Here is a 14,597-nt window from a genome sequence, read left to right as displayed (position 1 = left end):
TTCAAATTAAAACAATTTTAAAGCTATATTAAATTTTTTGGCATGTAATTAATATACAAAATAAATGTAATAAATTAATTGTTGAAACTGATAAACTTGTCTGTGTTATCGATAATTTTTATCAATATTATGCCAACCAGATACCGCAAAAATTGGGCTGAATTCTTTAGCCATGCTTTGCATAAGGCAATATTTTCTTTTCTTTTTCTGCCTCAGCGATCGCTAATTGCATTTCAACTTTAACTAGACAATAAATAAACATGAAACATGTTATCTCGTGCCAAAATTTTATTAAAATAATTTTCTGATTTTATTTAATATACTCAAAAATAATTAATCTTTTACAAATCAACTGCTGCAACGTTTTTCATCTTACAGATAAATGATAAACTTTTGAAGCGCTCCAATATTAGCTAATAATAGGATTTGAATTGCAAGCGTTACCCGTATACGTCTCATTTATTACTACCTATTTTAAAATGCATGATAAGTAAATACATTAAATATTTCAAAAAACTTTGTTTTGTTGAAACATTAATTTTAAATTTAGACTAAAATTTTGCGCATAAAATTTGTCACTGACATGTAGTATTGGTCAAAAATGAAAAAATAGCTTTTTTTCTGCAAACTCTATAATGATCCTTCAGTCTCCAACAGATATAGAAATTTCAAAATTGAAAAGATACTTTTAGTTTTTTTATATTTCAGTTTTTCATGATTACTTTTTCTCTAAATGCCATTACTGCTTTTTTGATTTTTAATGAATTACAAACTGTGCTATACGCATTGAATACCTTCAGCATCTGTTTAAAAAAATAACTATTAAAAAATTGAAGAATAAAATTGCATTTGAAATATTTCAGTGAAAACTTTCACATGCGAGGTGCAATTGATTTATTCGAAAGAACAAAATGATAAAACAACTTTTAAAGTTTCCCTTTATTTCTAGAACAAACTGAAACATTCTTTAAAAAAGCGACAGAATAAAGCTTTCAACAAAAATTTAAATCGATCAACAACATAAAAATTGACATAGTCAAAGGTAATTATTTTGCAAATGATTTTATTCATTACTGGAAGCCAAAACCATTTGCTGGAGCAATATAGGGGTAAGAGAAATAAATGAAGTGAAACAACAAGATTAAACATTAGAAGTGTTAGGTTTAGGGAATGGCTTTGCAACTAATTCATCTTGCCTAAATTTATTGATAAAAATTCGGATAATTTCGCCAGATACGTTGGGATGGTCACAAACGTACAGCGATTCTGAAAATGGATCCACGATGCACAACAAAGGCAATGGCAAGTCGCTAAGACCAAATACTTCTAAAATTCTGTCGCAAACCGGATCCTTAAAGTTTTTTTGATTCATTATTTCATATCACAATTAAATTCATAATTAATAATAAAATACTCACATCTCCAGCATAAAAGAACACAATTTCAGGCTCATACTGATCATTGAAATGTTCTTCAGCAATTGGCAGAAAGAAAGTTTGAGCAAACGTCAAATCAATTGAAGTGCCTTCTACAGTAAATAAAAGCAATTAAATATTTTTTAAAACTTTCTATTCAAATCTTATTATTATCCTTATGCCAAATTTAGAAGTAAAGAGCAATATTTGTGATGTTTTGACCAACTGTACTGAAATGCTGAAATGAATAATACCTGTAAATAAAACCAATGACAAATCTTCACGTAAATAAAAGCTGGTCTTTTCAGTTAATTCAATCACAGATCTTGGGTACCAAGGAAACTCCTAGAAATATTTCAAACATATTTAAATGCAAACATTTTCAATTCAATTAACAAATTCAATTTGCAATTTAAGAAAAAAAATGTATATAGACTAATAAATACCTTCCCCAAAGGATCAGCTTGCACTTCAAACTTCCCATGACGATTGATTAAACGCCAATCTTCATTAAAAATTAAAAGCGCAGGAATTTCTAAAAATAATAAAAATAAAAACATGGCTAAACAAGGCAGCTAAACTGAAAAATAAACAACATTTATTTACCTTGAACTCGAAACATCTTAGCAAGCAAAGAGGAACGAGGATCATAAAAAGGTATGGCCAACCATGGCATTTGCGAAGAAAATTTTTTGAATCCTTGTTCAGTTCGATCATGTGAGCAGTACACAATTTCAAAAGAACTGTGCGTCAATTTGATTTTCTTATAAGTTTCTTTCAGTTTAGAAACAAATGTTCGACATGGAGGACACTAAAAACACTATTCTGTGTGAATAAATTAAATCAAAGTGATTAATTAATAATACAACACTAGAAAAAACATAAACGGTAACAAAATTATCTATTAAATAATCTAACAAAAATATAATAACATTACCAAACTGAATTTCAATAAATTACAAATTATACTTTACGATCACAACAAATGAAACATTCAACAAATAAAACAATCAAAGTGTACAGTACTTAAAATGAAAGAAAAACAACTAATAAAAGCATACCCACTGTGCGGCAAAAAGGACACCTCTCATCCCTTTTGGTAGAGTATCAAAATGCTTTTTTGTACCATCTTCACACAGCAGCTCTCCATTCATAACATCTGTTATGTTTTTTGGCCTCCTATATAAGATAAAAAACAGTAATCTTACATAGAATTTATCACATTTTGAGCAGACCATGGAAATTCAGTCCCTGTAGGATCTTCTTGAACATCCTTGCAACAGTCTGCTGCGCACACTGATTTGTTCACACATTCAATTAAAGAAAAACAAGGCGCACGACGCACTCGAAATATTCGCATTAGCTTTTCCTAAAAATAACAGTTAACATTAAATACCAAATAGAAAACAGAATTGACATTTGTCAATAAAATCTTATATGTAAACAAAAAAACAGGTGCAACTCAAACTGTTTGAAAAGCTACAAACCCTGGCACGACTTTCAGTCCTTTCTAAAACAAACCATGGAAGCTTGGCAGCTAATTTCTGAAATGATGTCTTGTCTTCAGTTGAAAAAATACAGACAACCACAAAAACCGGCTTTTTATCACAAGTTGATTCTGCAGAATTTGATTCAGAATTTTGCAACCGTTCTGATATTTCCTGCTCGCTGGCAACAAAACGACAAAGATGATCATTGAAAGCTTGGCACAAAGTCGATCTATCCCGGTAGAAGTAAAACGCCACAAACTGATGCTGCTCAAACAGCTCCCCAATGGTAGACTTTGCTTTTTTATTACGAGATGTTACAACAGCATCTTTCATACTGTCAAATGCTGCTGAAAACCGGGAGGAATATTGTTCCATTCTGTAACAGTTGAACCAATATTTCATTACAAGTTAGAATACAGTAAAATAAAATCAAGTTTTGGTATATATACTGCTCTAGTATATTCAATAATGCTGAAAAATTTCATTCTTTATATTATTATTAAATTATTCCAGAATAAAAAGAATTTTAAAATTTCTTGAGGTTTGTATGTTATAAAAAGTTACTAAAGTAAGTATGAATGTAAAAATTTTATTCAAAGCATTCGTGAAACGAATATGTACTAAATTTAAATCGTAATTACATTAACGTAGGCACAAAACTATTATTTACTTATCACATAAGTTTATCTGAAACATGAATTCATAAACTTAAACATTATTGTAAACGCTTATATAAGCAAAATAAACGTTAAAATGGCTTCAGCAGCTATCTTTTTTTGAGTTGTGATGCATAGTACCTAACTCTTAAAATACTTTAACATTAACATTACTGTTAACTTTAACAGTGTTTAATTTTCATCTTTTGTGAGTAAGTTCATTCTTTAATCAGTTTTCTAAGCGCTAAATCAAATGTGACTTAAGTTATGTAGTAGGTGCAACAAATGCTGTCTCTCCATGTGCTAACGTCTGATTCCATCTCATTGCTATTTTCACATTTTTTTATAATTACATCAGTCTTTGTTAACTTGACGTCCTGGTTTCATTTACTATACAGCAGTGAACTACATTCTGGATTCTAGTGAGTCTATGTTTGTTATGGAAACTATTAATATTCAAACAAGTACAATGCAAGTTTCACACAGTATACGCTATAAAATGCAAATATATATAGGCACACACTTGATCTTACCTATGTATATCCAATGAGCAACTGATCATATGATGTTAAACAACAAAAAACAAGCTGTCCTATTCTACATTTATCTCATTTGCCGTTTAGCTACAGTACACTTAATAACATGCAAGTTCAATTTCTCTGTGTTCTTAGATCTGTTCTCCCGCATATGACTTATATTCGCAACAAAAAATGATGTCATGCATTTTTCTTCATACGTTTACGGCTATATTTCCAAACTAACTTCAATTGATTCAGTTCTGCATCATGTGGTAACATTTCCATCACTATGATTGGTGAGCTAGTTAATTCAAATGTGATTCTGTTGAAGTAAAATAGTCACTTCTAGCTGTCTTTAAAATTTTCAATCTGCTTGCATCTCTACCTTCTAATTTTAACTGTAAAGGCATTTTAGTTATGCCTGCTTGTAATTTAATATGAAACTGATGAAGACATCAGTATATCAAGAATCTTATTCTGCCATGATGGTCATGTTTCTAATAAATTATTGGATATAGTGAAATCCCTTGATATCAGGTTGATCCAACAAAAACTCAATCATGCCTACTGATTATGCAATATGTGATCTTCTATTATGAATATTTTAAGGCCTTTTCTGTGTAGAATTCTGTGTTCAACCAAACCTCTTTTGACTGAATTTCTCATTTTTATTTATTTTGTGTTTCTTTTCTTAGATATATTTTTGAAATAATTTCTGCATAACATTTTGAATTTTACTTTTCTTAATGGCTATAAGACAATTTACACTAAGGCAATGATAGTAAAAACCAAGTCGTTTAGTTGCATTTAATCTTTCTTTGATATTCACAGGAAAAAATTCCTGACAGTTGCTAATGCCATGTGTCCTGTGGCATAAATCACATTTCATTTGAGATTCTATGGCAATCTGTAACGCAGCTGTAGCTGTAGTCCATTTTCATTTCCAAATCTATTTTTGTCTTTTTTAACGGCTGCAATCAATCTTTCTGTGAACATTAAATTTTCTTTTATATCAAATTCTAAGAAATCTTCGAGACAAGCGCTTTTTAATTTATTAAAATTCTCTTATATTTGATTTATATGTGATGAAATCGTTCTTTTAAAAGAGGTCAAAAGAGTTTCTGGCACGTTAACTGATTACATTGGACCTTTACTGACTTATTTTAATGCTCATAAACGTAGCATTATTTTGTTATACAAATCCCTTAATTCAGAAGGGAATGACTTTAGGCATTTCCTTACTTCTGCAATATTGTAACATTTTATAACATTAATATAACATTCTTTTATATCTATTTGATCAAGTCTTTCTTGTAAAGTTTGCAGGGCTCTGAATAATTAGCTGCATTTACTGAGAACTCACTAATTACCTTCAGAGCTCTTCCAGTATGATTAGATGATAAATACACATTCTCGTCTACTTGTCTGTTCACTAATAGACTGAAACATCCCAAAATGCATTGAATTGTTTTGTTGCAGTCAAATTTTGGCAATTATTATCGTGACATTCTTAAATTGCACGCATCACTTGCGTCTTTTGATGCTACTTTAGGTTTTGAAACAACAAACTCTTTTGTTTCTTTTTCATTGTTTGCAATTGCTAACCATACACCATATGCCTGATAAAAGAAATGAGAATCATACCTGTTCTTCTTGTTCTAAATAATTGATTCCTGTTTAACAATGCTCGTAGCATTTTCTCTTAATTTTTTACTACCATCTGCTTCTGATATAGTATGATTGAAATTTCACAACTTGCACATTCTTTGAACAATTCTATGTGATTTGGTTTATCAGGAGAACTGTAGGTCTTTCAAATGAAACGGCATCTTCCCATATTCTCTAATTCGACTTTCTTAGTCATCTCAAATCACTTAATCCAGAATAGCTTTTCTCTTCCTTTCACTTCCTGGCTCATGGCACCAGCATTTAATTTTCTTACTGGAAACCATTTAATTAATTATAGTAATATATTTTAAAAACAAGTTATTTCTTTCTCTCACCTTTACCATATCTATTGTGTAGTCACAGTACTCTTCTTCATATGCAAGTTTCAATTTTGATACAAAATATTTAGCAAATATTAAATGTATAATAATATATAACAAATACTGAAACACTTAAATATAAATAAATAAATAAATAGTTGATTATTTATTCATTTGAGTTACATCATTTATAAAAATCTTTTCACTGCAGATGATAATAGTTACAGTATTTCCATTAAAATGCAGGTATTACTTATAGGTGAAATACGGGTCCTTGATTTATGATAGGTTCTGTTCCGCTTTCCCTGTCATATATCAAATCCGTGGTAAGTTAGAAGCTTCTTGTATTATATGAGTCTTAATAGCTTGTTTTTTCACACATAAGCATACATAAGTGCTACGTTGTATAATAAGACTTTGTTTTATTTTTCTATTGATTTCATACAAGGAGAGTCTTGTAAGTCTAAGTGGTCATAAGTGGAGTATTTCATAAGTTGAGGAAAACCTGTATACTTGATTCAGAATTGAATGCATTGCAGTATATGTAAAATGATCATATGCTTTTCTGTTATCTTCTTTTTAGTATATGCATGTTAACACTAAATTTAATATTTTTATTATGGCAGAATTATCACTCAATATATACTTAAAGAAAATATATCGCATTTCATATTTAGACAGTGAAATGTTTAAAATGCAGTGCACTTTGTATTTTTAACAAATAAAAGCTGTAGTGCATTTATTAGATAATTTTTAAACTTGCATAAATTTTAGAAAAGAAAACTTTTTAGTGAAATTCAAAATGTGGTGCTGTAAGCACAATTATTTGAAATTTTATTATAAATTACTGTATAAACTGCTAATTAAAATTTTAATCTTTCCGTAAACTTAAAATTTGAGCAGTGATTAATTCATGGATGAAAAAATATATTGAACTTTTGTATTAGATTGATATATTCCTTATTCAGAATTCAGTTAACTTATTGTTTACATTACAGTATTAGTACATTAACACTTTCAATCATAATTAAATATAAAATTTTAATGATAAAATCGAATTTACTTTATAAACCTTGTAAGCTACTAACTAGATGAAAATATTTCATCTCTTTGTCATTAATCGCCAAAGGCTAAACAAGCAAAACAAAGAAAAAGCAAAATTTCTGCTAATGTATTTTATCTTTTCAAAATGTTGAAAATAAGAATTTAAGTAGTTAAAACCAACCACTTCTTATGGAAGCTTTATGAGTTTCGCGAAGAACAGCATCAGCAACTACTTTTATCCCTTGCCAAGTTTCTCGAGCAGTCGGAAGAATTTGAGCTTGATCCAAAATAAACCCGTCATAAACCCACTCATCTGGCCGAAGTTCTATTAAATATGTGTATTTAATTTTTGTAGCTGATTTTACCCAGTCTGCCATTCCACCACTAGCAGGATCTGTGAACAAAAAAATGCACATTAAATGCAAAAAGTATTGTTTCCAAGACATACATAATGTATCAGCACCGCTTCCGACTTTGTAACGTGTTCCATATAAACTATACAGTTCATTAATAGCTTGTATGCCTGTCATTTTCTGCAAATACTTTTGCATAAATTTTGAAGTTTATAATAAAAATTTATTTAATACCAGATCATCAACATCTGCAGGATAAGTGTCTGGGCGATGACCATATGGATGAATCCATAACTGAGAATATGTATGCAGGTCGATAAACGCTCCAAGGTGATTTTTATGAGCCAAAACAAAGTCTCGAACAGCTCTAGATTCTGGTTCACTGAAAGCAAATGGACCTTGGAAAGTTTCATCACAAGGATCTGTGCTTGAACCTTCGCCTTAAAATAGTAGACAGCTTAAAAACATGGTTTGAAATTAATTTGCGTTTTTTAACCTCCAAAATTGAAATTAAAGTTGCGGTTGAGATCAACCTGAAATGTAGATTTCATGAATTTCAAACGTATGAAGCTTATTATCAACTTACGCCCCTACAACATTGACCATTGTTGAGACATTCAGCAGGAGATCTGTTTTTTCTCCAGAGTCGCACCTAAGAATAAATAAATTTAACAAACAGTATTCATGGTCAATATATTTAGGTATGATACATCAGGATGGGTGTTTCTTCTGGTAAATTCATAACCATCAACATTGAGTAATGGTACAATATACCAAATTAGACCCTGAAATCTTTTTGAAATATTTCCCTTTTGAGCATAGCCATTGACTAGCTAACTAGAAAAAAGCAGTTTTCTATTCTGTTATTTAAAAAAGTAACACTTATAAGATCTTGCCTGATCAATGATATACATTGCTGTACTGGAAGAGGCCCATTCTCTAGCATGTATTCCAGCATTTATCCAGAAACCCTTTTTTCCAGATGCATTCAAATTTTCTGCAATCTGATAAAATTAAGTTAAAAAGATAATAATATTTTAATGTTTTTATGAAAATTATAAAAATTACTTTAATCATATATATTGGTTTTCCATTTCTGGTCTTACCAAGTGTTAGAACTTTTGCATTTTCTGGATATGCATTTTCTAAAGCTTCCATAAAGCGGTACATCTGAAAAAGAAAAATTTTTTAACTACATTTCAATTATAATTTTATGAAATATCTTTTACTTTGTTGTAACTTTGATAATCGCTGTGATCATAAAGTGGTCTTTTAGAACCTACAAAGTCTTTAAACGTTCTTGAGAATTGTTTTCTCTTTTCTGCCATAGCTTTTTTTTCCTGTATCAGTCTTAAAATATGATTAATTAATAGTTATACTATGTGTGAGCAAATTGAACTTACTTATGAACATTTTCAATTGTAATTTCATACATTATATTATTAATTTGGCACAGTTTTTCAATGTAGGGTACTGATTTTTCTGGAATCATCACATCGACAGGTGAATTAGTACGAACGGTTTCAGTCCAGAAATTTAACTGAAGATAAACAACTACTTTACAGAGAAGTAAATTTTTTTTAATTTTGATTTTAGATTTAATGATTATTAATTTTTAAAATGAACTTTTTTGAGCTGTTTTTATGTCTTTTATTTTTCTTGTACTCTGATTTACAAAATCAAATGTGAAATTGTGTATTTCATTAAAAAATATTGTTTAATTCAAGATAAATTTTTATTTTAAAAATTTTGAATTTCTAATACTGAAAATTAGATGTTAAAAAGATGAATAGATGAGCATTTTATTAATTTTTTATCTATCCTTTGAAAAGTTTTGCAAATTCATAAAAGGATGACATTTGAAAGCTTTCTGCTTATTAGAATTTTATTTTATATAAATGCAGTGCACATGTCCCAAAGTTTTATAAAATAATATGATGATTTCACATTTTTTTAAATAGTTAAACAGTTGTTTACTGCAGAATTTAATGAACTTTAAGCAAACTAGTTTTATTGGAAGATTTGTCTGCTGACAAAATTGATTTCTCATGCGTTAAAAATTAAAACAGGGTGTGATTGATATGTAAAGCGATAGTGTTTTTTGTTAAAATTCCTTTGCTCATCAATTTTATAGTTTGCATGTTTATTTTTCTGGACAGTGTTGCATAATAAATAATCATTTTATTGTTTTTTGCATGCAGATATTTATTTATTATAAAATTTAATTATCTCAACAAATGTCTGAGCATTGTGAAATTACAGCAGGATGCTGTAAACTTCTATCACATAAAGGGAAGGCTACCGTATGAAATTTTTTATTTGAACATATATCGACGTTTTTTCTTTTTCATTACAGCAATTTGAAACGTTCATCTATTAATCTGTATGTAAATTACATTATATATAAATTATCTAAATGATTTGCATTTATATAATTTTTTATTTTAGAATTTAATTTAAAAAACTGAAAGTTTAAAGTGATTTTGTACTGCAACATATGCGAAACTAAATTATTTCCATAACATGGTCGTTTTGCTTATTTGAACTTAAGAATGAACATAAAACAATTTTAAATAATTTTCTGGCATAAAGTTTCAATTATAAAGTTATTTGTAACTTCAGTTATGAAATGAATTTACATTGTGAAAGACCGCTTTATTTACTTTTGATAGCTATGCAAATGTAAATTTACAAATTATGCACAGTGCATCTACATATTTTGTTTTGCTCATTTTTGTGTAACAGCTTTAATAGCAGTAAATTGAAAAAGAGCAATAAAGAGCATTAAAGTCATTAATAATCATTTAAGTAAAGTCCTATTGCTTAGCGCTTTCACTGGAGCATCTTTATGTGGAAAACGTAATCTTTTAGTTGTAATTCTTTGCAAATTTATTTGCAATTTTGAGCATTTAATTTTTCTTAAGTTTTTTTGGTTCATTATTTTTGGCATAAATAAAAATATTTTCAAACATTTAACACTTTAATGATGATGATTTCATTGGAATGCCATTTGAAGTTACGGTTGAAAAAAAGAAAAGAAAAAGCCTGTCTTTTAAAAATGGATGCCATAGATTAATTATGTTTTTTTAGAACTTTCAATTTTCTTCATGCATAGTAGTTTTTTGATGTGGTTAAGAATTTCACTTAACAAACATCACGTTTCTAGTTGAAAATAGAACCGTTTGAACTAGAAGAGAAATAAAATTATTTTCATTATTGCATGCAAATATTCGCTTTTTACGCATGAAAATTCATCATTTATTATAATTTTAATAAGTTGTTCAGTTTATTAAAATTGATAATTAATTTAAAAATAATAAATGTATGAAGTTGATAAATAAATTAAATAAATAGCTCATGAAAAATCTTATTCGTTTTCAGACTTCATGGTGTGAAGTGAATTTTGATGTAATTAAAATTTGAACTTGATTTTGCCTCTGCTGGAAGTATTTTCTGACATTAATCATTTGTATGAAACTTTGAACGCTGACGTTGAAATTAACTTTTACACTTCATAATTTTGCATGTTATATGGAAATTGTTACAAAAATAAATGCAGTTTTTTTATGCTTATTAAACCAAGACCAGCAGCTAAAGTTTCATTGAAAGTCTTTTGGCAAAGCTAAGGCCACCTCTGGTTGAAGAGTAAAATAAAATGATTGAATAGGGGAAAAAATATTTTCAAATTTTTGCGAATTTTTTTTCAAATGTAAAATAATAATCACTGTTTTACTAAATTAGTGGTTTAATCAATACTTCACTGGTTAAAACGAATCGGAAATGATAACTGCGTTGTTGCGTCAGTGGAACACTTGTTTCTGATTGATCAGTTGCTGATAAAAATTTTCGTTAATAATCAGACAAGTGATATATCTATTTCTGTTTGCTTGCAATGATAATATAAATTCATATCGACATAAAGAGATATGCATTACGACAAGTATGTGAATTGGTGAATGAAACTTACGTTCAACTTAGCTGCTGCATCTTGAAGCATCATTACAAAGTGCAAATCATCGGTTGTATTAGTATAGAAGCGAAATACTTTGTATACATCTTCATTATTGCCGATGGTCGATGGTGACGGTCGTTGAGCTTGTGAAAAGCATAAACAAGCGGTCAGATGAAGAAAGTAAAGTAGAAAAACTTGTGCGTTTGACATCTGTTGAGAATTGAGGGATTTTTTACAAGGGAAATGTTTTATCTTTATCGTGAACAGAAGAAGAGTTTGGCAGTTCCGTTGCCAGCAGTGTTGAAGCTGAAACATAAAACTCGGTTAGTTGAAGTATATTTCGGTAAATGGGCCAGAGATGGCAAGAAACGAGGTTGGAAACGGCGGGCGCGAAACAGAGGGGGTGGTAATTAATTGAACAAGGAAAAGAGGCTTGCATAGCGTCGTCAACTTCAACATTCTGGCTTTAAGTTAACTGAGCTTCTTCAACAACCGCTTTACACATTGCAAATTGAATAGCAGCCATATGAAATGACGCTGACGTTTTGATTGTGTGCAAAAATATTGTCTACTTACCTGCCTAACTATGCTCAGCATGTTGCCATTTTGTCGAATGAAAAATGAACTGTTCCATTGGATCATCTTATATACTGAGAATAATATTTCATTTTTTCATTTGAAATTATTGTAATTAATCTTTAAAATTGATTATTTTGTAATTTATTTGCCTGCTTGTAAATATTTACGTTATATTTGTTTTTTCAAACAACAATCAATATGAAAGCAAAGACGAGACGCTTGAAGACGTTCCGTGAAGGCTAGACAATTAGAGCATCGCTTCTGGCCACAACGCGTCTGCTGTTCATCATTCTCATTGAATTATTAAAATTTCATCTGCACAAATAATAAATGCATATTTTTTTTCTTTTTTTATACTTCATTTATTAAGAAATCTTACATTTAACTTTTCATTTTTCATATTATATCCTAAAAATTATGAAAATATTAAAATTTTAATTTTCTAAAAATATCTCACTTTTCTGTTAGCATTCTGAATGTACGATTATGCACATGTCTCAGTAAGTTAAGTAACATTTGATGTAATGAAATTGTTCAAATTCCAAGAGAATAAACGCTGCAAATAATGTGTCAGTTGATTGTGAAGAGTTGTGATTTTTTGAAAGCTGGCTTGAATTATTTCTTGAAATTGTTAACTTGAAATGAACTGAGCACTGAACAGTTGCATTTAACATTTCATTAACTTCAAAACTTTAGAAAGTTTACATTTAAGGGATTGTTTAAATGAAATATTCAAATAAACATACTTTCAACTTCATATTCTATAATTATTGATTATCATGTAGATTAAACAGTACACAATTGCCAGTTGCATACAGTTTTAGAGAATGATTTTTGATTTGTAACTGTAGCTTATTTAATTGCAACTAAGTTTTATAAGAACTATTAAAACGTTTATTTAATATGTCTTTTTTTTTCAGTTTAGCAACATTTTATTATAAATTTAATTCTAAAAATATTATGCATTCATACGTTTTCTAATCAAAAAATACAAAAATGCAATTGTGCATACATGTGCATATGCATATACATTTATATACAATTTATGATTATACACATTCTTGTTTATAAAATGATTAAGGTAAATTAGCATCATATAATACTGCTATACTATATAATGGCAAAAATTTTGCACAATGCATTTGAAGTAAAATTTGAGAAATTTGCACAATAGTTAAGTATACAATGCACAAATTATTAAAAGTAAATAAGAATAATTTTAAAAATTTTCATTTCAGAATTTAAGTTTGAAAAATTAATATACTATCTGATAATTAATTCACAAATTCTGCTGTTATTGTTTTAATGATGTCAAATTTCCACATTTTATATTATTATGCGTAAAAGGATTTTTTTACAATTAAAAAAATTTTAAAGTTGAAAAATTTCTATCTGATTTTCTAATAAATGAAGTAGTTTAATGATGCTAATGGTTATAGTTGTCCAAATTTATTGGCTTGTCGTTATGAAAGAAAATTTCACGTTTTTCCTTCTTTTCAGAGATGTTCAAGTTGTGTACGCAAGATGTGATCAAACAAGTCATAAAAACTTTCAATGACAACGTTATTGTTCTCATTATCCATAACAATTTAATTTCCAAAAAAATCTGTATGTCTGACATACATAAGAAAGTCCTAAAAACATACAATTAATGGCTGTCGTCTAATTTTCAATTTAGCTATATTTCATTTCAGTAAAGAAGTTTTTAACAGCCTATACTATAGCAATATTCACTAAAAATAATGTACTAAAAGGATTAAATATTTTCAATAGGATTTTCATTCTTTACAATGTGTAACTACAGTAGAACTAGCATGTAAATCTCTGCGAGCTTTGAAATCAGAATAGGTTTTTAATAAAAGAAATACAAAATAATATATTCTCTTCCAATAGTTAATCGAAATTTTGTATTTTTTACCTATTCTTAGCTTGAATCCTTATTATTGTTACTATGTTTAACTAAATAAATGATTACGCAAAACAAGTTGCATTTCAAAAATTTATGCGGTTTTGCTGCCTATTATTGAAATAAAATTTGAAAATATGTAAAACAAATAGGCATTGTTAATCAAGATTATAAATTAGTATTGTATGATTTCAAAATATTCAATGTAGTTATGGAATTTTTTTAAGGGATTCAAATTTTTTATCGAGAATTCGATTTTCAAGTACAAGATTGATTTCAATAACGAATTTGCTGCAAAGGGTCGATTTATAATGCTTATTGATTGTAGAATAGCTGTTTATTTAAAATGTGTGAAATATTTATTTAAAATGGTTTTTTAAGCGCTGATAAAGTTTAACGCATTTTGATTTTTAAAATTTACCATATACTGTTCAGAAAAGCTTAGTATCAATGCAATATTTAATATAATTCGTAAAATAATGTATAATGTAACGTTAACTTGTTATAGAATTTCAATTTTTTAATTTAATATTTTGAAATGAATTTTTATTATTACACTGACGCTTCAGAAATTTTTTCACTGAAAATGTTAAATTTTGAACAACTACTTCAGTGAAAACTTGTTATTGAATGTAAAATCATATCGAACAACGCAGTAGTAAATAAATGAAGCAATTTAATACAATACAAGAATGC

The 14,597-nt window shown here is 28.5% G+C and overlaps 4 protein-coding genes across 4 annotated transcripts; all 4 read right to left on the bottom strand.

The window, feature by feature from the left end:
• Window positions 1-1,141: 1,141 nt before the first annotated feature.
• Tsp_01316 (putative nucleoredoxin) lies at window positions 1,142-3,732 on the bottom strand. The gene is made up of 9 exons (XM_003377077.1): window positions 3,719-3,732; window positions 2,903-3,281; window positions 2,624-2,784; window positions 2,477-2,594; window positions 2,022-2,226; window positions 1,862-1,950; window positions 1,670-1,760; window positions 1,419-1,528; window positions 1,142-1,351 (listed from the first exon to the last, which is right to left on the bottom strand). Exons 1-9 carry the CDS (start codon window positions 3,730-3,732, stop codon window positions 1,142-1,144), a joined length of 1,377 nt encoding a protein of 458 aa, XP_003377125.1.
• A 1,843-nt stretch (window positions 3,733-5,575) lies between these two features.
• On the bottom strand, window positions 5,576-9,514 carry Tsp_01317 (carboxypeptidase A4). Its single transcript, XM_003377076.1, has 13 exons — window positions 9,470-9,514; window positions 8,868-9,004; window positions 8,694-8,814; window positions 8,533-8,634; window positions 8,377-8,468; window positions 8,303-8,324; window positions 8,142-8,249; window positions 8,051-8,116; window positions 7,961-7,997; window positions 7,699-7,904; window positions 7,293-7,644; window positions 6,083-6,198; window positions 5,576-5,698 (listed from the first exon to the last, which is right to left on the bottom strand). The coding sequence occupies exons 1-13, from the start codon at window positions 9,512-9,514 to the stop codon at window positions 5,576-5,578; spliced, it is 1,527 nt and encodes a 508-aa protein (XP_003377124.1).
• Window positions 9,515-11,196: 1,682 nt separating this feature from the next.
• Tsp_01318 (conserved hypothetical protein) lies at window positions 11,197-11,626 on the bottom strand. Its single transcript, XM_003377075.1, has 2 exons — window positions 11,428-11,626; window positions 11,197-11,297 (listed from the first exon to the last, which is right to left on the bottom strand). Exons 1-2 carry the CDS (start codon window positions 11,624-11,626, stop codon window positions 11,197-11,199), a joined length of 300 nt encoding a protein of 99 aa, XP_003377123.1.
• A 114-nt stretch (window positions 11,627-11,740) lies between these two features.
• Window positions 11,741-12,662, bottom strand: Tsp_01319 (hypothetical protein). Its single transcript, XM_003377074.1, has 5 exons — window positions 12,632-12,662; window positions 12,375-12,403; window positions 12,208-12,286; window positions 11,993-12,066; window positions 11,741-11,866 (listed from the first exon to the last, which is right to left on the bottom strand). The coding sequence occupies exons 1-5, from the start codon at window positions 12,660-12,662 to the stop codon at window positions 11,741-11,743; spliced, it is 339 nt and encodes a 112-aa protein (XP_003377122.1).
• Window positions 12,663-14,597: the final 1,935 nt, after the last annotated feature.

This window comes from Trichinella spiralis (genome assembly GCF_000181795.1).
Source record: "Trichinella spiralis strain ISS 195 chromosome Unknown Scfld4, whole genome shotgun sequence".
Classification (NCBI taxonomy): Eukaryota; Metazoa; Nematoda; class Enoplea; order Trichinellida; family Trichinellidae; genus Trichinella; species Trichinella spiralis.
The sequence above is the reverse complement of the archived record's forward strand: the minus strand, read 5'-3'. Positions and strand labels throughout refer to the sequence as shown.